Source organism: Thermobia domestica, unplaced genomic scaffold (genome assembly GCF_964235325.1).
Source record: "Thermobia domestica unplaced genomic scaffold, izTheDome1.hap1.1 HAP1_SCAFFOLD_403, whole genome shotgun sequence".
Lineage (NCBI taxonomy): Eukaryota > Metazoa > Arthropoda > Insecta > Zygentoma > Lepismatidae > Thermobia > Thermobia domestica.
Window position 1 is genome coordinate 117,783 of NW_027656113.1, and position 23,584 is coordinate 141,366.

Below are 23,584 nucleotides of genomic sequence, written 5' to 3' on the forward strand. Positions count from 1 at the left end.
AAGTTTCTTCTCGAGTTTTCCAGAAATGGTGAAAGTTTAATAAATATCAGTTATTTCGAACGCGGTACAGTAGTTTTTCTTCGGGAAAATAGATGAGGTTCCTCAGCATGTAGAAACCAGCATACTGAAAATTCCACATTTATTTGATCGATGGAAAAACGTCCATACTACACTCGAAGTATTGGAATATTGGTATTGGACATGCATGCAATATTTTTAATTTAAATGTAAAATGTTTGTCTTATATTTCATAATTCAAGCTTTCTTCCATCTTTATGAAAATTATCAGTAACGAAGTTTAACTTACTGATAATTATTATTGACTACGAGATTATAAGTTGTCAAAAGTAATAGAAATTGTACATTAATAAGTTGGTTTCATTGTGAATGTATTGTAAAATGTGTACTGTGTATGCTGGACATGTGTTGTAATAGTTTTATTGTTAAAAAACATCTATAAGTGTTCTATGATATTGTCTAGGTTGAGTACCACTTCTGTAATTTGGAAACATTCCTGGGATCCAATAATAATCAACCGAAACGGATTTGACTACAGTAATTTGTGACTACCTGTTATGGTTCCTTGTTTAATAAAATTCATTAGTAACTGTTAATACATTTGTTTTTATATTTTTTTATAGTCACATCATCTGATTACAAGCTTGGAGACTTTTGTCCTGTTGGTAACTGATGCTGAAAATAACTTGAGACCTCCCAATCTGCCTCGTGCCTGCCACCATGGCTTACCTCCACTTCAATGCAAGGCATCTGATCCTGATTCCCATTACAGATGTCCGACAGGGGAAGAAATCAAATACCGCATGACACGACTAGCGATAGATGCCGTAGATCTCTACTTCTTGGAAGCAGGCACTGCATTTCAGATTTGGGTATGGTTTGCTCAGCTTTATTTTATAGGAGTGATGTGATTTGAAACCCTACTATAAAATGCTTATATATTTAATAGCCTTTTTTATAGGTTCTTATTTATTCTTTTTTCAAGAAATTGATTGGTTTTACATGATCTCTAAATTATTCTATAATAAATATTACTAATTTTCGTAAAATATCTCACTATTTGACTTAGTTAATAGGCATATTAAGAGAACATATTTTTAATAATCTTTCACAGGTTAAAATATAGTTCCGGAAGTAAAATTTCCCCCCATTCGAATCTCCGGAAGGGGGATGTCGTGGAAAGCACTATTGGACGACAAAGTAACAATGTGGGGAAGATAGATAAAGAAAGAAAGACAAGCAAGAGCAAAAGGTTTAGGATAGGGACATAGAACGTACATACCATGTTACAGGGAGGGAAATTAGAAAATCTTATAAAGAGGAAATGAACAAAATAATCTAGATTTGGTAGAAGTTTGTGAAGTTAGATGGAAAGGTAATGGAATATTGAACAGCGAAGGATATAGAATATTTTACTCAGGTAATGAAAAGGGTGGTCATAATGGTGTAGGATTAATTCTTGGTAAGTGCTTAAAAGAGAAGGTAGTAAAAGTAGAATTTGTTCATAATAGAGTTATGATGTTGAGACTTAAAGGAAAAAACGAAGGAACTAGTGGTAATATAGACATACGCACCGACGACTTTGCATATAATTAAAGAAGCGGAGGAAAATTAATAGAAAAAGAATAAATTATAGATAGGGGAAGAGGGGTGCATGCGTAATTGTAGTGGGGTATTTTAGTGCAGTTGTGGGAGAAAAACAAGAACATTGTATCGTAGGTAAATATGGTTTAGGCGAAAAAATGCAGGAGGAGAGGGACTGGTTAATTTCTGTAGACAGAATTCACCATTAATTGAGAATACTTGGTTCAGTCAGCACAAGAGATGATATACGTGGAAATCCTCAATAGATTGCCGAAGATATCAGATAGACTATGTTATGATTCAGGACAAGTGTCGGAATGCGAAGAACGCGAAGACCCTCCCTGGGGCCGACATTTTCTCTGATCATTACCTTGTGCTGGCCGAAGTGGGTATTCAGCTGAAAAATGTAGAGAAGAAAAGTGGACAACAAAATATTGAATACTGAAAAGTTAAAAGTGAGGAAGTAAGAAATATTTTCGTTGAAAAATTCTAAGAAAAATACTCAAACGAGGAAAGGATAGGTACAGTAAAAGACGGTGGGAGCATATTAAACTTTGCATATAGCAGCTGCAGAGGAAATAATAGGTTACCGCGAACACAAAACGGCTAAGAAACCATGAGTTACAGAACAAATATTGCAGAAAATGAAAGAAAGGAAGACGTGAAAACAGGGTGATACAAAGTTAAACGATGAGTTACGAAGGAAAACAGACAGAGCAAGGGAAGATATATAAATGTGAACTCATAGAAGAATTAGAAAGAGTTGGAAAATGTGAGAAAATGTACAAGGGGATGAAATCCGTGGAACTTCGGAGAAAACCAGGGAGTATTACAGTAGCAGTAGAAAATAAGAATGGGAGGGAAGTCAGCGAGAGAAGTGAAGTCTTTGAAAGATTAAAGGAGTATGCTGAAGACTTATGTAAAAGTAGAAATACACCGTTTGGCCTAGATGGTGAAGTAGAAAATGAAGTAAACGAGAACAATAAAAGATTTACTATTCTTCGGGATGAATTTGAAAAAGCTACATCCGAAATTAGAAGTGGAAAGACACGAGGATAGATAATATACTCATGGAATTCATTAAGAATATGGGAGATAAGGACAAGAAAGAATTGTTCCAACTCTGCAGTGAAATTTATAAAACAGAATAGTGCCCAAAAGACTTTCTGAAGACGTTTGTGATAAAAAATCAAACACAAAAAGAGGTGAGGATTATAGAACTATTAGTCTCGTATCGCATGCAGTAAAAATTTGCTTCGTATTCTGAGCAGAAGGTTGTATGGAAGGATAAATGAAGAAGTTTAAGAGGAACCGTTCAAGTTCAGGAAGGATAGGACGCAAGAGGCTCAATTGTATTATTAAGGGTGATCAGTGAAGGGTTTATAGAAAAAGGCAAAGAGGTGTATGTTGTATTTATTGATTGAGAAAAGGCTTTCGACCGCGTGAATTGTTGTTGAGAGTTGTAAAGAAAGTTAGGTTGAAATGGATAGATCGAAGACTCATAAGAAACTTGTAGAGAACCAACAAGTAAGTGTTAGAATAGGGAAGGAAATGACAGAGGAGAGTTCGACTGGGCTGCTGTCTCTCGCCAACATTATTTAATATCTATCCAGATGAGATAGTGAAAAAGAGCCCACACAATGAAGACATTTCGGTAGGAGGTAGAATGATAAGTTGTATACGGTTTGTAGATGATGTGGCGCTTGTTGCGAAATCTGAAAAGAAAATCAATAACATGCTATAAAACTTGAGGAAGGGCTGTGAGGAATATCAAATGAAAATAAATGTTAGAAAGACTAAAGCCATGATGATTGAAAAAAAGCGATCGATGTCAAATATAGGAATAGAAGGGGACAAAATTGAACAGGTGATTAGTTTTCGATACTTGGGGAGTATTATTAGTGATTATACGAAATGCAAACGTGAAATAAAAAGATTGGATAGAAGTGGCAAAAGAAGCCATTAGGAGAAAGAAAAGTCTGTTTTGTAGACCCTTGAATAAAGAGTTGAGAAAAAGACTTATAAAATGCTTCGTGTGGAATATTGTACTGTGTGAGCCAGAAACAAGTACATTACACCAAAATGATGGAAAACGAGTTGACACTTTCGAAATGTGAGTGTGGAGAAGAATTGAGAGAATTAGTTGGGTCGAGCAGCAAAGAAATAATATGGCGTTAGAAATGGCGAGGGATAAAAGAACAGTTTTATATATTATTCAGAAGAAAAAGAGAAACTGGTTGGGACATTGGCTAAGAAGGAATTGTATTATTCATAAGGGATGAGCTAGAAGGTATGGAGGCGGGAGAGAGAGGAAGTGAGCGAAAGAGGCTACAATTAATGGACGATATCAAAAGAGAAAAATCGTACGTGAAGACGAAGAGATTAGCGGAAAACCGTGGAGCATAGAAGCAACTACTAAAAGCAAGTATTATCAATATTTACAAAGAGTACCTAATGTAGCAAGACAGTTAACGTATCTAAACTGAGTAATCGTTGATGAGCTGTTAGAGATCTTGATCCAATTGCGGTATCTGAAACTTCCTTAAATGGGCAAGTGATTAAATATGCAGTTTTTGTTAAGTAGCGAAATAATCAGTTTATTTTTTCGAAAGTTGCACAATCAAGGACAAACTTAAAGAATTAACTTCAAATTGAGTTTTTAACTAGTTTGGTGTTCCAAAACACCTTTATATATTTACCTTGTCTTTCCGTCCGTCCGTTCGGAAGATAAAGAATCTCAGGAACCTCATGATGAGTCACCATCGGTTTTGCCAGGATTTGAAGAGTCAAAATTCATGAATCAAGTTCGTTGATTGTATCCAAACCGGAAGTGATAGAAATCAACTATTTCCGGTTTTAATGTTGATCAACATAGAGCAAAATCGGTAGTAGATAGCGGGAAGCGGTTTCCTACAGTCGATTAAGGAGCTCAAAAATAGACTTCATCACTACCCTTAACTGTTTACTAAAACCGAAAATGATAGAAATCTAGTACAGCTTCCCGTTTCAATGTTGATCTACATAAGGCAAAAACAATAAGAGATAACGAAAAGCTGTTCTTTTGGAATCGATTTAGCGTTCTAAGAATAGATGCCATAGCTTGTCTGCTAACCACCTATTCAAACGGGAAATCTCTCCACTAAAGCTGGAAATGATGGAAATCTAGCACTACTTCCGGTGTCAATATTAATTGAGAAAATATCACGTCACACAAACCTAACTCTCACATGATGTACATGACACTGTTACTTGTTTTTTTCTAATGTGTGAAAAGGATATTAATTGAAAATGGTTGTATAGCTAATTGAAAACGGGAATTACAAATTTTTTAAAAGTGGAGAATTGATAATCACTCATTTGCTTAAATACATAATAGTAATAATTTTTCTCAGTGATTCAGAATATTACTTTGTGTCTTACAGGCATCTCCAATTCGAGTTTCGCATTGCAATCTTCATGGCCGCAACGTGAAATCTGGAGTAAGTGGCGTTGTGCCTGTCGTTCAGCTGAGACAGTTTATTGCTACTGGTAGCTGTTTTAACCACAAAGTACTCAATAAATCTGATGGTACAAATCATAGCAACGTAACTTCTGAGCTGTGGTTAGAAGTTGGATCAGTAACACTTGGATCTTTGATTATTGAATCAGCTATTTCGTTACCTTCACCAGATCACGATTTGCATTTAGTGCAGCATGCGTAAGTATTTATATGTTATAATTTTTCGATATGTAAACTTTTTTGTTTAAAAAATGAAAAAGTAATAGCTGAAGATATATTCTTCTGGTTGGTAGTAAACACTGTATATTGACTATTATCTCGTTAGCATTCATGTTCAGTTCCTGCACATTTAGTGTGTTCATAACCAAAAGGAAAATTTCTAGGAAACTTAAAATAGGAGGGAAAGGCAATTGAAATAAACTTAAAAATATATTTGTAGTGCTTTATCTTCTTTAGATAGGCTAAAACCGTCCCTATTTCTGTGAACCTATTTGTTAGAGCAATTTTTGTTTGTTTGTTTGTTTTTTTTTAATTAGCTGAAGAACCTACTAAGCTATTTCCTTACTAAAACAATGTATTTAAGAACATCTTCAAATTTTTCATCCAACAACACCGTATCCAGTTTTAATTAGACCTTTTTCCTGAAGGAAAAAAAAAGAGTTCTAGTTTTGTTATCTTTGTATCATAAAGAAATGTTCTAATTTTGTTGTTTCTTTGTATCATATATTAAATTGTAATAAAATACTACTATCTTGAATATTGTAATTTGCTTCTATTAGATGCTTCACAAACCAGAGATGGAAATTTTTTTTGGGATTCAGAAGCAAAAAATGATACACAGAAAATAGTTAAAGAGAGAGACAACTAATTCTGTTTCCTTCTCGTAATTAATTAAGAGAAACCATCAGTCTTAACAGGAATTACAACCTGAGATTATTAAAACCAAGATCAAAGGTACTTACATGACAAGTACAAAAGTACACTGTAGAAATTAAATAAATGCATTGGCTTTCGAGATTGAACGTCTTGTTATCAAAAATATACGAGTCTTCTTTCACTGATATCGTTACTGGAATTATAGCCTTTTAGGCATTAGTGGCCAGTGTTTTGTAAATAAGTCTACATTTTAGAATATACTCATATGTCATAGTCAGGCCTGAATTTAGATATTTTATACCCCTGAGTGCAAGAACATTTTTCACCCGTTCTCCTTTATTTCTTCATATTTAATATATCCCGAAACAATACGACCGTGTTCGCTTATATTTGAGACAGTAGGAACGGGCCAGGGCGTGCAGAATCAAATCCATCGATTTTGCTGGCAGCCAGTAAGCAATATCCTCGACTCCTGTTGCACCAGTAGCGTTGTAACGAGAAAACTCGGTCATTACTTCCAGTATAGATCTCTCTGAAATTTCTCTTGTGGACATTTTTTTTTTTCTACGCATATCCTACTGTACTTCAATCTCAGTTTTTTTTCTTTCTTTTTTGTAATATACCGTCCTTGGAAGTTTGACGCTCTGGGTCTGGGCACCTGTGACCCGTGCGTAAATAAGAACCTGGTCATAGTCATACGTATTTTCGATATTTTTTTACTTCACGCTGAGTGGACCATTATAAATGGAAAGAACTGTTATGCAGTAATAATATATACTACGTAGGTTTATAGAATATGAATGACCTGTATCCATAGTAATAATATAAAGTAGAATAAAATTACGTACATGTGATTTCGTATTTTTCGTTACTCGAGTCCTGTGACCTATTTCTTTAACTTGCAAATTTAGAAATTCTTTTTACAAGTCGTCAGTTATTATAAGATGGTAATGTTAATATGAGAGCTAAACTCGTGTAAATAAAACTGTAATATTTGTAATTTGCTATTATCCAATTTTGAAGTTATACAATTGTAAAAATCATATATTTTAATGTTAGTCTGGAATTTTAAAAGATATAGACTTGCAGTACAGCATTGTCAGTTTCAGTATAAGCCTCTTGAAGAGCTATTATATAAACAAATTCAGATGGTGCCCACCTGGTTCTTATTTATATCGTTGTGGATTCCTTAAAAACCATAAACAGTCAGGGTTGTTTGACTTAAATCAAAGTGATTTAAATCAATATTTTTTTCTTTAAATTAAAATAAAACGCAGTACTTTTGAGTATTCTCTGAAGCTCTGATCGAATTCAAATCTTAATCCGTACTGTGTAGCGGTAGTGATGTCAATTAATAGGATAATCAGAAGAAGGAATGGTCTTAATAGATTACTTTATTTATGTATAGTGATTAAAGTTAGTTTATGATTCAAGATACATACTGAACTATTAAGATAAATCACATTACTGTATTTCTTGGAATGGCATATTATTGATCATTAAATAATGTGACGAATTATAATTACTAATCGTGTTTGTGTGCTTATAAGTAGATAGCTGTCTTACAATACCATATAAGGGATCTAAAATTAACATCTAGCCAACCTCACCATTGCTGTTCTGTTCATTAGTTCGTAGTTCATATATTTTAAGATTATATCAAGTAGGTTGCAAGTTTAAACCAAATTTTTTTTTTTAAGATTAAAATTCCTGGGCCAAGAATTTTGACAATTTACAATTCATTGCCAATGACAATGAAGAATTTAGAATTCAATAATCACAATTTTCAGTTCAGAATTGTACATACTATACAATGTTGTTCGGTAACATATACCATAGACATTTTTCTTACCGTAACTGCAAAATTATTAATAAGAACATTGAAAAAAATATTTTTAAGCAATGGCATTCTTGATTAGAAACTATACAATACATCTAGTGATGATTTCTCTTCTATAGTTAAATGTAAGTTCTGAAACGGCGCTGGTAGGTGCTTACAGCACTGTAGGCCTAGTAGTTAGGTTAAATGTACCCGGTGGTAGTTTTTAGTTGCAGGAACCGGACTCAGAAGTTAAATCCACCTTTCGATATAATAACAATTTATCATAACAATAACGAGAGAACAACGAAAAAATAAATATTCAACAAATAACATATAATACAGTATAATATCGAAAGGGGGTCATGAAATTCCTAATGTACGCAATATTACCGTGTTGACGTTGCTCGTGGTGATTACATTACAAATCATAGAAACTAATTTTAATTTAGAATAGGTTATGCCAAATAGATATAATTTAACAAAGCAATAATCTACTTCTACAATGTAACTAATGGGCAATAAGAATGTGACCCTATGTTAAAACAACGTAAAGTTAAAGAGATCAAACTAACTAAGAGAAAAAAATATATATATATATATAAAATAAATACTACTAATGAAAAATGAAACTTTCTACATACGGTCAGATCCTCATTCTCTGTTAGTTACTTACAAACCCTTTAGAATACTTTAACTTCGTCGACAATTTGTAAATCACCGCAACATTTGCACATTAAGAATTTGACATGTTCACACTACGAGTTACCTTTACAGAGTAATAGGCTGCACAGAGTAATAGGCTGCATTGTTTAACGTTAATGTCCATAGATGGCAGCACAAGAAAGAGCTGTAATTTATCACTCAAGTAAATCTGACATCTATAATCAATTTATAAAAGTTCAATGTCCCTTTTCAAGTTTCGCGTGCAGATATACTTTTTTTTTTTTTGTTGTTGTTGTTGTTGTTGTTGTTGTTGAACATCACTGTTACAGTACGTACAAGAAATATGAACACATGACATTATACAAAAAGACACTGATTAATATTACATGAAAAGATACTGATATTCATTATGGAATAGTAAAAATAAGTGTGTGTAAAAAATTATTCATTTTATAAGCAAAAATTTGAAAATAGGCTCCTATACTCACTGTGCAGTGCAATGCAAATTTTTCAACATGAGCATATTTAAATTCTTTACTGATTAAGTTGCTTAAAGAGAAAAACTAACTTAGAGACTTTATCAATACCTAAACGATTTCGTATCTTAGATTGAAGAAAAAAAACTTCTGCAGATAAAGCAGGAGCTGTAAACAACTTTGGCATTATAATTCCATGTCAAGCATATAACCTCGTGATTTTCCCCATTTAATGGTTGTTACACCTTGTAGAACTTAGCCAGCGAACATCACACTAGAGAAAGGAGGAGACTTTGCTTGAAATTGAATTACTATGGGCAGTGAAGTACCGCCATAAGCTTCGTCTGCAAATTTCAACGCTAATTCATTTTCGTCGGCAGTTAATTTGAATTTTTGTTGTTTCGGATCCAGAAAATAGGCCAAGAAGTAGGCAGGCGTTAATGCTTCTTTATACCTGTTTTCATATTTATTTTCCATTTCTTCGTGGGGGGCGCGGTGGCTCAGTAGTAGAGCGATCACCTCCGGTGCTTGGGGTCCCTGCTTCGATCCCAGCTCGCGCCGTGCGGACTTTGTGGTGGACAAACACCGTGCTCGTGGATTTTCTCGGGTTCTCCCGTTTCCTCCCATTTTCCACCATTTCACTCATTTCTCATTATCACTGTCTCCTTTAGCCTAACCGGCATAGCCGTGGGACGTTAAACTTAAAGATTTCGTTTCATTTTTTCCATTTCTTCGTCTTTTAACTCTTCATAAAGACACTTCCATATTCCTACAGCGTCAGATATTGTTTCATTTCTTTGTATTCTGTCCTTTCTGTTCAGTGCAACAGAAAGGTTTGAGAATCTGGACCATATGTTTTACATTTCTTTTAATATTTACATTTTTCACTTTCTACTGTATCGTTTTGTCTACGTTTGATTGATGTTCTTCACATATAACAAACGAAATTAACCAATTTTTGTCACTCTCGTCACCCCCAGAATCTTCCAGTGGTTCTTCTGTTTTGCACACTTCTAAATGTTTGTTCACCCGGATCACAAGACCTTGAATTTCTGAGCCGCATACCTTGCATTTTGCATGAAATCCTTTCTCGCTTGCAGTTGGAATTTGGATAAAGAAAACCATAGGTTGTTTTTCTTTCGTCCAATCTCTGAGATTTGAACTCCCGAGATCAGGTGACCACCCACTCTTACAAGTTGGGAAAACAATTGCAATTATGTACTACTCCTGACTAATTGTCACGTATGAGAAACACCTTTCAGAAAACACATCATAAATATCGGGAAACCCCCAATTTTGCTGTTTAGTCTAACTGAAAGAAACTGAGAAACTTCCGTAATTTATCAAAACGAAAAGAAGAAAAACGAACGTTTAAATTTTACTGTTTTTTTAAAAAAAATCAAGTACTAGTGATTTAAATAATAAAAATCGATTTAAATAAAAAAAATGATCGTGATTTTTTAACCCTGTTAACAGTTGGTTTTTGCTGACTGTGCTTTAGCGTTGTCGACATAAAGGGTTTAGTGGATCTAGGATGGATGAGCATTAATTACACAGGTAATAACTATGTAGCACATTATCACTTGGCAAGACGAACATAAAGATGGAATCTTCAAGGTGTTTGTGTTTACAAGTTATAATATTATTATTTTGTATGTTATTATCTGTGCAATGAATTCCCATTCAGCCTATCTCCACTAAACACTTTATGTCGACAATCGTGACAGCATAATCAGCGAAAATTTGACGGAATCCGTAACAGGATAGGAATCCGTAATAGGATAGATATGGGCAAGGTCTATTGTTTTGTTCTGAATTTGTTTTATAAGAGCTCTTCAAGTTGACAATCTTGCATAATTGATCTACAACTTCATCTATGTTGTTACAATACTTGCAGCATAATTAGGAAAAATTCGATGGTAATAATTCTTTGAAGGAGTAAAGAAGAATAAACTATTAGGATAGAGAAGACAAGAGAGTACTTTTGAGTTTATTCAATAATATAGGATTACATAGTTGCTTCTTATGAAATGGGTTCCAAATAAACACAGTCTAAATGCTTCTCTTTGTGATCACATGAAGAACCATTCTTTCGTTTTCAAATCTGTTATATTTTCAGAGTTGCTTAGTTTATCGTCTTGTACCACTTCCATTTTCTCTGGTTTCACAAAACATTTGCGCTGTACTTTGTACTTTAAAAAGAATGTTAGCCAGTATAATTCGAAGCATTGCACATGGAACTTTGTACTTTTTTCTATTCACAAAATCTTATACTTTTTTTTTCTACTCATAATTGCATTTAACTCAGTTTTGTAGTATGATTAACTACTTATTTTCCCGAACCCTTCATATTATATAAGGAATAACTAGTTTTACTTTTATTGTATTAATTATATCTTAACATTGTTTATCTTTGAAGAAAATAGATGGTAAACATTCAGAAAAGAATGCCTCTTTTTGCTATTTTAGGTATTTAAAACTTCATGACGAAAAAACAAAGCGACTGTGGTTTTTGTGGGATCAAGATACCTGTCAAATGTCTAATAAATTAATTGGAAAATGTGGCTGTATCGGTGGCTGTTCATTTTTTGGTAGCAACAGAAATGGACCAAAATTTTTCAAGCCAAGCAGACAAGATATTCAAGAAGGAATAAATATTGCCTCGTTTAAGTAAGTCAGTTATTCTTAATTATTTTATTCTAGAAATTTTCATCTAAAATGTTTTCTTTTCCGTAGATATTTAGAAGGAAATTTTCCTGTCAACTGTTTAATGCATTCTAATTTCGTCCTTGTACTTACATTTTTATTTAAAACATTTGTTAAAATAAAATACATAAGTAAATAGTAAATAGACATCCGCAGGGGAACATTATTTGTTGAAAACGTCGAACAAATACTAACTGGTAATGAATATGATGTAGATGATGATGTGGACACCATGATATGTAGATTTGGCGATAAGGAACCGATGAATGTATCTCTGGTCGTATAATTGGTCATTGTAATTATGGTAGAGTCAGCGCACTATCAGTCTTGTGTTATGTGTAGGCCTATACTCAGCAGCAAAAGTATGATCTCTCCCCTTACTGCTATAATTCCATTAGGTCGCATCCAGTACTTTCGGTGCTATCACAAACACCTGGACAGATGCTACCCAATTTACAACTAGCAATATATATAAAACATTGATCATGCATGAGTTGGAAAATAGTTGAAATTATTAAATCTGAAACAATTGAAGGAATTAAGTTTGTAAATCTTTGTCTCCATTCATGGACCTACCCCATTTCCTAGTCATTTGAACATCTCTTTCCTTCTACACAGAGAAGATCTTACATATCACATGGAATATGAATTGAAATTGATATTGAAGCACGTTAAAAATTTCAGATCTGCACAGACTCGAACGCAGATCACCTGGGTAGAAAACAAACGCAGAAACCACTTACCTACGTTGACCATTAACTTTACATTACGTTTCCCAAGCTACTTTACATGTAGCTAATTGAAAACCTTTCATGTAAGACTAGCCCAGATACTAAGGTCTGTATAAAGAGACAATCATTAGTTGAATTACTCATCATTTCCTTGTTCAACTCAGAAACAGGTTAAATAGACCATTCTCAATGAGAAAAATGTCTCGAAACGTCCCTCAAGTTGAGGCTAGGGTTTATGTATGTATGTATGTTGTGTGTTGTATCTATGTTAAGGTTTAGCTTCAACATAGGTGTGCCAATTCTGATTTTTTTTTTTTTTTTTTTTGTGTGTGTGTGTGTGTGTGTGTGTGAAAGAACATACTTCTCGGTGCTCCCACACGAACTTCGTAAGGATGTAATGATAGTCTTTAAGCTAGGCCCCGAAACACCTCAATCGGTGTAGTGTGAAGACCGTCATTAACCAAGTTTAATATGTTTGTCCATTCATAACCTCGACAGAGATGTAACACTGTTCTTTTTTACTTGTTTTTGTTTAAAAGAGTCTTCTTTTCTTGTGGTCTCATATAAACTTCATAAGAATCTAACGATAGTTGTCTGAGCTAGGCCATGAAATTCCTCAATGGCTGATAGTATTCATATCATAATTGTATGATCACACACAAATTCGATAAAGGTGCACTGACTTTGATTTTTGTTTGTTTGATTGTTTGAAAGAATTTTCTTGAGGTCCCATGTAAACTTCAGATGGATCTAATGATAATCTTTGGACCATGAAACTCTTCAATGACTGACAGTGTTCTTTAATTTTATATATGATTATAGACAACTTCGACAAAGTGTGCCGATTATGATTATTATTATTATTATTATTATTATTATTATTATTTTACGTATTGGATCCGACCCATAGAGTTAAGGCAGTCAGGGAGGGAAATATTTTTGCTGCGGACTGTTGAGAGGATTGGAGTGCAATTGAAAGGTTATGGAAAGACATGTTTATACCCAAGATCTGGTCAATCAAAACCAGTGTCACACCTAAAGCATGTTGTCATCTGGAATGCAAGGATTGGATTTGTGATTTAAAGTCTGTGGGTATTAGTTAAAAAAATGATAGTTCGGTGATATTGGCATACTAAAGAAATTAGATATTAGCAAGAAAGCTGAGGATGACTTCGAATGTATTTATTCGGGATGCTAGTTATGAACATTCATCTTTTTTTTTTTTTTTTTTTTTTTTTTTAACTGTATACTTATTTGATTATTTGTTTTTGTATACTGGAGCACTATTCATTTGAGTAAGAAGTTTGTTTATTTTTATTAGTTATAGTAAATAATATCTTCATCGCACTGCTTCATCCTCCAAAGCCAACAGTTCCTGCCATCTTTTATTTTCATTTACCAATTTCTTCCTTTAGGCACATTTTTGAGCTGTTTCTCCAATTCCCCGCATCGCCTTTGGAGGTTAACAATCTTTATCTCCTGCTCCTCTGGCAGTACATGCTTCGATTGAGACTATCTACGAATCAATCCTAACTCATATTCAGTCTTCCAAGAGCTACTTTCTCCCGTTGGCCTCACCTTACCATTCTTCCTATTCTTCAGATTGATGTAGCCGTCTAAAAGATCATCCAAAGATGCCCTTTCAAGTGTTAATGGATCTATTTCAGGATCCAGGCACGCAATCTCATGACGGAGCCGCTCCCGACAGCCCTCGCCTCGCCAACCAATTGGACTGAGTTCTGGATCTCTCCCAAAACCTGCTGGTCTTTGCCCCTCTGACTTTCCTTCTTAGTATCTTCAGGGATTAAACTCTTAAGGATCGATTTAAGCTTTTTGTACTTAATCTCGTCTAAGGGTTTGCCCTTCAAACCATTAGCAGCTATTAGCATAACATTCGGATCACCAGATTTTTTTTTTTTTTTTTTTTTTTTTTTTTTTTAAGATTTTCATCAAAGTGTCTTCTTCCTCAGCTGTCCAATAGATCGACAAGCCGTCCTCTCCTGCTCACGTTCTGTTCCAAACTGCCGGATGTTTGTTTCTCATATGTTAGCGTAGACCAAGGTTAGAAGAGAAAGATTTAACGCAAAGATAACATTGGAATTCCAATGATTCTGCTGATTTTCCCGGGCATTTTGGGAGGTAATAAGTAATGGCATTAAAGCGAGGGAACGACTTGTCGCATCTTAGACAAACATATTCAACACATTGACTCCTAATGTGCTTCCTCCTTCAGACACAAAATCCAGTCCAGGATGACCTGAACATTTTAAACTTTGAAAGGAAAATACTGTTCTGAACTCAGACGCATCAACATCCATCACTTCTGAGGAACAGGGATCAGCAGTTGTCGGAGGATCCACACCATTACTATCCCCCGTCTGGAACCCCTCTTCTTCTGATAGATCACCATCACCTTCCTCAGACACACTCTCCAAACAGCCACCACTACCACTCTCAATCTCGTCACCACCTTCTTCCTGTTCTTCAGTGACCAAGTGCAAATCCGGAGTATCTCCATTACACGTACCAGTTCCAGATCAACTTTTCCGGGCTCTTCTCAACACTACTAGCCCCGTGACAGTTCTGTTGTCGAGTAACTAACTAACTAACTCTATGGCCTATGGAACCCGGAGGTTCAGTGCCGCGTTCACAAAAGCTCTCCACTGACTTCTATCCTTAGCTAATTGCATCCAGTTTCTACTTTGTATTCCTATCTCTGCGAGATCCATCTTAATATTATCCTCCCATCTGCGCCTAGGTCTTCCTAATGGTCGTTTTCCTATGGGTCTACCAGTCAAGACTTTGAAAGCGTTTCTACTTTCTTCCATTCTAGCTACATGACCTGCCCACCTAAGCCTCCTAGACTTGACGACCCTAACAATGTTGGGTAAACCGTATAAACTATGTAGTTCCTCGTTATGAAGCTTCCGCCATTCCCCATTCTCGTTCCTCTTGGGTCCGAATATTCTTCTCAGGATCCTGTTCTCAAATACTTTCAGTCTATGTTCTTCCCTCAGAGTAAGCGACCATGTTTCGCAACCATACAGAACAACAGGCCTGATTATCGTTTTATATATTTTAAGCTTCAAATTCCTCGACAGAATTCGCGACGACAAGAGATTTTGAACCGAGTAGTAACACGAATTCCCTGCTTTTAGTCGACATTTAATTTCTTCGTGAATATGATTTTCGTCTGTTAATATTGATCCTAAATATTTGAAAGTATCCACTTTATCAAAAACATTATTTAATATTTTAACGCCTCCACAATTTGCCGTATTACGGTCCCGACGCACTTCCATGTATTTAGTTTTCTCTGCATTTACTTCTAAACCCATGTCCCTGCAAGCGTTTAATAAGATCTCTGCATTTATTTCTACTGTTCTCCTATCCTCCCCTATTAAATTTACATCATCAGCATATGCCATAACCTGGTGAATGCCGTTCAACTCTAGGCCCTGGTTGCTATCTTTGATTTTCCTTATGGCGTATTCCAGCACAAAGTTAAATAATAATGGCGACAACGTATCTCCTTGTTTCAGGCCATTTTCGACGTGGAAGCTCGTGGACAACAATTTTCCTACCCGGACTTTACTTTGGGATTCACTTAAACATATCTTAATTAATCTAATTAGCTTTCTCGGTATTCCAAGTTCTGTAAGAACGTTGTATAATGTTTCTCTCCTAACCGAGTCGTAAGCCTTTCTAAAATCAATAAATAGTTGATGTACCGGGGTATTGTATTCCCACTTCTTTTCGAGTATTTGGCGAATGGTAAATATTTGGTCGATAGTTGATCGATTTCGTCTAAATCCGCACTGATAATCTCCAATAATTTCATCTGCGTATGGGGTCAATCTTGCTAACAGAATATTTGAAAGGATTTTATAGGATGTTGACAGAAGAGAAATGCCTCGATAATTATTACAGTCAGTTTTGTCGCCTTTCTTGTGAATTGGAACAATGATTGACTCTTTCCACTCTTGTGACAATTCTTCCTTGTTCCAGATAAGGAGAATGAGTTTGTGTATCTTGTTCCACAATTTTTCGCCTCCAGCTAAAATTAACTCAGCCGGAATTTCATCTACACCCGGAGATTTGTGTTTCTTTAATTTCTTTATAGCGGCTTCCACTTCTATTCGATTGGGTTCTGGAATATACGGTTCTGCGGTGTGTATCTCCTTTTCTCCACGCACATTAGTTTTTGGCTGCGTGTTCAGCAAATCGTCAAAGAAATCTTTCCATCTATTTAAGATGCTATCCGTATCAGTGAGAACTGTTCCGTCAGATTTCTTTAATATATAAGCACGAGGTTGATAGCCTTTCTTAAATTCGCTGATCCCCTTATACATGTCCCGAATATTTTTATTTTTACCATTATCTTCAAGTTCCTTAATTTTAGCTTTCAAAAAATCCCGTTTCTTTGTTCTAAAAGTTTTGGAAGTTTCCCGCCTGATATCTGCGAAATTTTGTGTAGTTATTTCATTCGGATTTTGTAGCCACCGTAATTTTGCCTGTTTTCTCTTCTCTGCTAGTTTAATGCATTCTTGGTCGAACCATGGTTTGTTCCTACGTATTTCCGCGTGTCCCAGTTTTTCTATTGCTGAACTTTTAATGCTATCTCTAATTTCAATCCACGTATCCTCAACACTAGTGCATTCCGAGTCTTCTAAGACCGAGAATCTATTCGAAACTTCAATCTGGTATTCCTCTCTTGCCTGGCTCTCTTCTAATTTCTTTAAATTAAATCTCTCCGTTTTCGGACATTGAATATTACCTTTATTCAACGATAATCTCTCCCGTATTATCGCAACTACCAGGTAGTGATCAGTGTCACAATCAGCCCCTCTAAACGACCGGACGTCAATTATGCTAGATTGTCTTCTTCTATCTACTAAAACGTGATCAATTTGATTATGTGTTTTTCCGTCTGGTGATGTCCAAGTGTATTTATGAACGTCGCGATGTGGGAATTTTGTACTCTTCACGATTAGGTTTTTGGATGTTGCAAAGTTCACGAGTCTAACACCGTTGTCATTACTTTCCTTATGCAAACTTTCGTTCCCTATAATCGGTTTGAAAATATCCTCTCGTCCTACCTTCGCATTGAAATCCCCTAATAGAATCTTCATATGGTATCGCGGGAGTTGGTCAAATATCCGTTCCACTTCTTCGTAAAAACTATCTTTTATATCGTCACCCTTATCTTCAGTTGGAGCATGTACATTTAAAACAATAATATCACACCACCGTCCCTTAAGAGTAATAAAAGAAAGTCTGTCAGTAACAAATTCAACCCGTTTAATTGCTGGTAATATTCGTTTGTGAACGAAAAACCCTGTTCCTAACTGGTGATTTTTATTTCCTTCCCCGTAAAAGAACGTAAAATTTCCGGAATTCTCAGATCCATTTCCTTCCCACCTAACTTCCTGAACTCCTACTAAGTCCATCCTGTATTTCTCTAACTCACTCGTTACAGATTTTAACGCGCCTGCCCTATAAAGACTTCTAATATTCCATGTTCCAAATCTCATATCCATTTTCTTTTGCTGAGGTCGTGCCAAGTTATCAGTCCTTGTCCGAGGCTTTTGTGAATGTTTCTGAACAAGTACCTTTTTTTACAGGATGAGGGTGTTAGCCTTACCCAAACCCCCAAGCTGGAGGACCACTCCTAGTCGTCTGTCCGCGACTGCTTATTCAGTATATTCGCAGCTAACCTCTATATCTAGAGGCCTTCTCCTCGATCCGCAACCTGAGGACGCGCCATGCCGTGGTGACAGGATCTGTTGTCGAGTATCTTCTACGAATAGTCCCTCCTCTTCCTTTGAGGTCAGCCATTACCTATTAAAATTCAACACACAGCCACAGGACATTGTAGACCAAGTTTACCAATCCTATCCAAGTACAGTCAAGCTTTTAAAACTTGTCCCCCACCCGATTAAAAGCCCTCTCCCCTCTAAAGACGGAGGTTAAGCTCGGGTGAGGCACACTTGGTCACAGAGTACTCCACCAGAGTACTCGGGTGAAAATTACTCCTCGTGCCAGAAATCGCACTAAAGGAAGTGTGTGAAGACTACTTGCCTCAGTCTTCCCTAGATGTTGAAGCTAACTTCGATGTACCCGTTAGCCGTGCCCTAGAACTTAATACGGATCGTTGGTTAACAAGAGCAGGAATAAGAAAAAATGATTCGTCACCATTCTGCCTAGGGCTTCGTGTGCAGCTCCCACCTCGGGGAGGTCGGGCCTCTGTCAGATCTTAAATGGCCGCATACTCAACAACGAGCACACTACTTACAGAGCGGGGGCCAAAGGCCGAGAAGCGATCAGCTTAATAGTACAGTATGTTATTATTTACTGTTAAGAATATATATATATAGTAACTTAAATGTTAATAAAAGTAGAGAAAACATAAGTATACATTCAACAACTAAACGAAGACTAATTTTACACTCAGCACGTTGTAATTTTAATCTGTTTTAAAATATTTTTCTCGTGCTACTTGCCAGAATATTTTATTTTCCAATATTCATAAAGGCAACAATTTTAGCGTATATATTGATGACTTGAATTTAATTCCTATCGGAATTACTAAATCCGTATTTGATGCCGATTTTGCAATTCAGACGAGGTTAAGTTTTAATTGTTTACCGTTCTCTTAAAGGTGAGTTTTCATTACTTAAGATTGTGTATGATGCTTGTTCTGCCTCAAATTAGTTGATAGTCGATACTGAGGAATCATTGTATTTAGCATCTCTCGATATTCTTTGATTCTGGCATGTTCCGTGTGAAAATTGGGAAATAACGAAGGAAAATTTATTTTTTAAACAGATGAAAGTTATAGCGTGATTAAAAGAAAATGTTAATGAAATATTTGTGTAAATATTCTGCTTCGTTTAATTATTTATTTATTTTTTATTTTTTACTTTGATTTATGTATTTAAGTTGCCTGTTCATTCTCTAGGACTATAACTTGAAGACAAAAATACACTAGTAATAGTAAAATATTTCCATTTCAAAAATTATTTATGAAAATAAGAGAGAGTTATTAATTTAAGATAGGAATCATTGTACTGTTATTGATAAATTAGTATGGGAGTTTCTATCCAAGAAAATATAATTAGAAAGAACAGATTTGGATCGTAACAATGCATACAATTCTTATTTTATGTTATTGTTTGTATTTCTTATTTTATGCTATTTTTGTATTAATTGTACTGTTTTACAATGAAATAAAGCGTTTCACTGTATTTAAGAGCTAAAGTAGGCGTAACTTACTGAAAAAGTTACGGTGACTGACTAAAGTGTTTTGTATTCAGTTAAAAGTGACAGTACTTGTACTATCTAAGTATAACAGTTTTTTCTCCGGAATCGGTATTTAGGTTAGAACTAGCTTTATTTCGTTAGCTTCTTATTATTGAAATATGAGTTTTTCACTGAGATAAATTTCAATTAAAATTTTGGGCAAGGAATTAGCCATGCGACCCATATAAGATCTGCCTCGACAAAATAAAAATATATAATGACAAATATATGATGCCTTATAATGACAAAATAAAAATATATTAAATGGCCAGCCTAAATATGACTTGAAATTATTTTACTTTCAATTTGTTATAGTGTAGTCAGAAAGATTTAAAATAATTTGTTTATCTGGGGTCCTTTAGTCTCACAAAATCTATTCTCCTTTCAGAATTAATGAACCCGGAAAGGACCCTGGCTTTGGACAAAGTATACTTCATGAAGGTCATTTAGTTTTCCATACACCGCCATATGGTTCACAGGATATTTCTTTACAAGAACCAATGAGTTGGGAGAGTGTTTCTCTATCGCGGGAAAGAGCTGGTTTAGCAAGAGATGTGAGTCTCAAGGTGCCTCAAGGAACGCAGCAGTCAGAGGGTTCTATTGAAAGACCTTGCGAGAGATCACAATCCATGACCGATACCAAGGAGAGCTCAGGTGGTGGAAGCAGTTCGAGAATAACGTGCTCCCCAAGCCCAATATCAAACATCCATTTAGAAAAATTAGCTTTGGCCAGAAGGTTTTCGTGTACTTCTATGGGAGTAAGACCGAATGGCGATGTACCATATGCGCGTCTCTTAGATAGTCCTACATTACTTCCAAAACTAGATAGTGACTCTAAGTTGAATACTGAAAGAAGTAAATCAATTTTGAATGTTCCTGAAAATGAACAACCAAAAAGTAGTTGTTCCGACTCAAAATTGTCTGTAGATTACTTTGCTACAGCTGGGAAAGAATGCCCTTCACCGCCAATCGGAACGAAGATTCGAGAAAGTCAAGTGCAAACAGTGGTTGATGGGTCCGAGTCTCATCATTCTTTAAGTACGTATATTCCAGAAGATCACATTCCAAAAGAGGTGCAAAGAACTGTTTCGATGAGTAGTGAAAATCATTCAGAAGCTTTTTATTCAGCTGACGAAGAGGTTGTGTTACCTAATGTTCAAGCGGATACTATATCTTGGTCAAGCGTGAAAACAAGTCAGCCTGTGCTTCCTCCAAAAGAAGAAACACGGAGATTTGCAAGTGAAATGAGCATAGCTTCGGAAACTGCAATCAAACAAAGACTCTCTAGTCATTCAAGTGACCATGAAATCCATACTCCTGAGCATAGAGCTAGTAAATTAGATAGTCGTGAAACCAGAAAAGTGCATATTGGTGCTACCTCTAGTTTTAGTGGTGTCAAAGAATATGACAGTCCTCCACCTAGTCCGCCTCTGTTACATGATCCAGCTTCTGAAGTCCAGGTAATTCCATGTTTTATGGTTATTATAGTGTTTAACATATTAATTAAATAGTGTATTCATTTATATTCGGAACTACTGTCTGTAAGAAAATTGTGATTTTGAATTATGTTTGAGTGGTAATGGCTAGGTAATGATAAGTCAGAGAGGAACGATTCGAAATATAGTAATGATTGATTGCAGAAAATAGAGTAAAAATTGGTACGCAATCGATATTTATTAAGAGATATAAGTGTCATAAATTGAATGCGCTGGAACTTTTATATGATTCATATATGCGTACTGCTGCAAGAAAACTGTAAGGTAAATTTGAGAAAGAAATGTAATACTAAGGAGACTAATAAAATGCTTAATTCCAGTGACAGTTCGTAGGGGAATAGACCATAAATACATTATATGAAAGATTTTATATATGGGAAATTGAAATACAACTTCAGTTCATAGATACAGTCATTTTCGAATTGAAGTACAGAAGATATATTAAAAGAACAAATATTATTATCTGTATAGTGCATCAAGAGGTATTATTTTCTGGAATACTTCGCAAACCCATTGCTTGTTTATTCATGTAGACAGTATTTTCCGGATTACTTCTTGAATCGCTTTTTAATTTTTTTTTTTTCTAGTTCGGGGAAAAAGTATGAATTCTGCACTTAAGGTCAAAATGAAATAGGTATGACTTTTTTTCCATCTGCTGAGAATTGGAAAATTGTGCACAGAACAATATTTATAATAAGTAAATGATGTGCATTATTTGCCTTTTTTAAAACAATGAGATATATTTACATTGAATGCAAATAAAAGCAAAACTCACCTGTAAAAAGTAATAATTGAAGAACAGCTATATTTCGAAAGCAGCTACTCCCTTCATCGAAATCTTAAATAATTTATCGACGTGTCCAATATTTCATTCAATCCATTCTATTCACAATGTTACGGCTTCTTCTGTACAGAAAAATAATTTTAGCAAAATAATAAATGAAGACACGTACAGTACGTAAGTCATTATAACTTCAGACTGGAATTGTTCATAATGAGCATGTCAGTATGCTGTCACTTCTCAGTGGTCTTTCTTATGTGGCTATTTTCTCTTGATATATACAGTGTGTTTGAAAAAGAACTCCCTAGTTTTAATGTGTCCTAGAATCTATACAAAGTGACATACACTATTCTAGTTTGTGATGTTTGATTCGTCAACTCTCCAAGTTTGGCTCCCCTGTAGTTGGCAGGTCTGCTTGACCTTGAGACGGCACCAGTGTTTTTTTTTCTCCCTGTTTTCTCAGTTCAGTTCAGGCAGGCGTGCAGTGCAGAGCACCACCACGAAGCCCAGACCTAACCCTACTGGACTTTTTGTTTTTGGACCACATAAAAAATGTTGTGTGCAGTGAAAAGATCAGAGATATCAATCATTTAAGGGAAAGAATCGTCGCGGCGGTTGGGACAGTTACACCTAAAATGTTGGGGAATACGTGGCGAGAAGTGGAATATCGTCTCGACGTGTGCAGGGCTACAAATGGATCCCACGTTGAAGTCTACCAACATTAAACAAAACTTGAAGGAAATCTCTTTCATGATATGTACTCATTGATGTAAGTTTTCATTCATTTCCCAATTAAATTTATACTTAAAACTAGGGAGTTCTTTTTCAAACACCCTGTATATATATATATCTGAACATTTCATTTTTTAACAACTGAGACCACTTGCACTTAAATAAAATCAAAGTAAGTTCAAATATGCAGCAACCTGAATTTTTACATAGTTGTTATTAAAAAATGAACTGTCATTAGCTTGCTGTATAAGCTTTATAAACCGATGCATTCGAGATGTCAACGGATTTTTTTTTTTTTTGGGGGGGGGGAGGGGAAATACATTGAGGAATGTTAGTAAACTTAAATAAAACTGAAAAGAATTACGATGTGTAAAGAAATGCGTCATAACGTGATTAATGTTACAGGATATACTGGAGTTTTTGACTATTAATAATAAACTTTATAAAAGTAACTACGTTAGTGTATTCATGATTAAAACTTTACCAAATTGAGAATTATTCAACACCTAAGTGTTACATATAGAATATGAGATTCATCAATATTCTGAATGCAAGGACACCTTGAAATTTAGTCTTTAGGGAAGAGATAAATTTCCAGTAATGAAAGATAACTTTTAGTTTCATATAAACGTCCTTGATTTCCGTTTGTCTTGTATAAGTGGGTTTTAATGCAATATGTTAATAGAAGTTAAAACATTTCATGGGGTGTTGTTTTGTAGGGCCAAGACAGCTTATTGGATTCATCAGATACTCAGTCTATATCTAGCACATCGTTTATATCTGCTGTTTCATCTCAAGAGGACATGACTTTAGTTAATCTTCATATGCAAGTGAATAAACCAATCATTGACTCTCCTTTACTTATGTCTAGCTACGTTTGTCACTTATCTCAGGTAAG

General features: G+C 35.2%; 1 protein-coding gene across 1 annotated transcript in view; it reads left to right on the forward strand.

Moving 5' to 3' along the window:
- The window catches only part of LOC145676830 (bridge-like lipid transfer protein family member 1), a gene marked incomplete at its 3' end in the record, with an annotated part of 144,951 nt that overhangs the window by 109,998 nt on the left and 11,369 nt on the right, over window positions 1-23,584 (forward strand). The window contains exons 20-24 of the mRNA XM_081747616.1: window positions 642-890; window positions 5,025-5,299; window positions 11,408-11,608; window positions 20,066-21,137; window positions 23,406-23,579. Of these exons, the coding sequence (XP_081603742.1) occupies window positions 642-890; window positions 5,025-5,299; window positions 11,408-11,608; window positions 20,066-21,137; window positions 23,406-23,579 (1,971 nt within the window). The remainder of the gene's footprint in view (window positions 1-641; window positions 891-5,024; window positions 5,300-11,407; window positions 11,609-20,065; window positions 21,138-23,405; window positions 23,580-23,584) is intronic.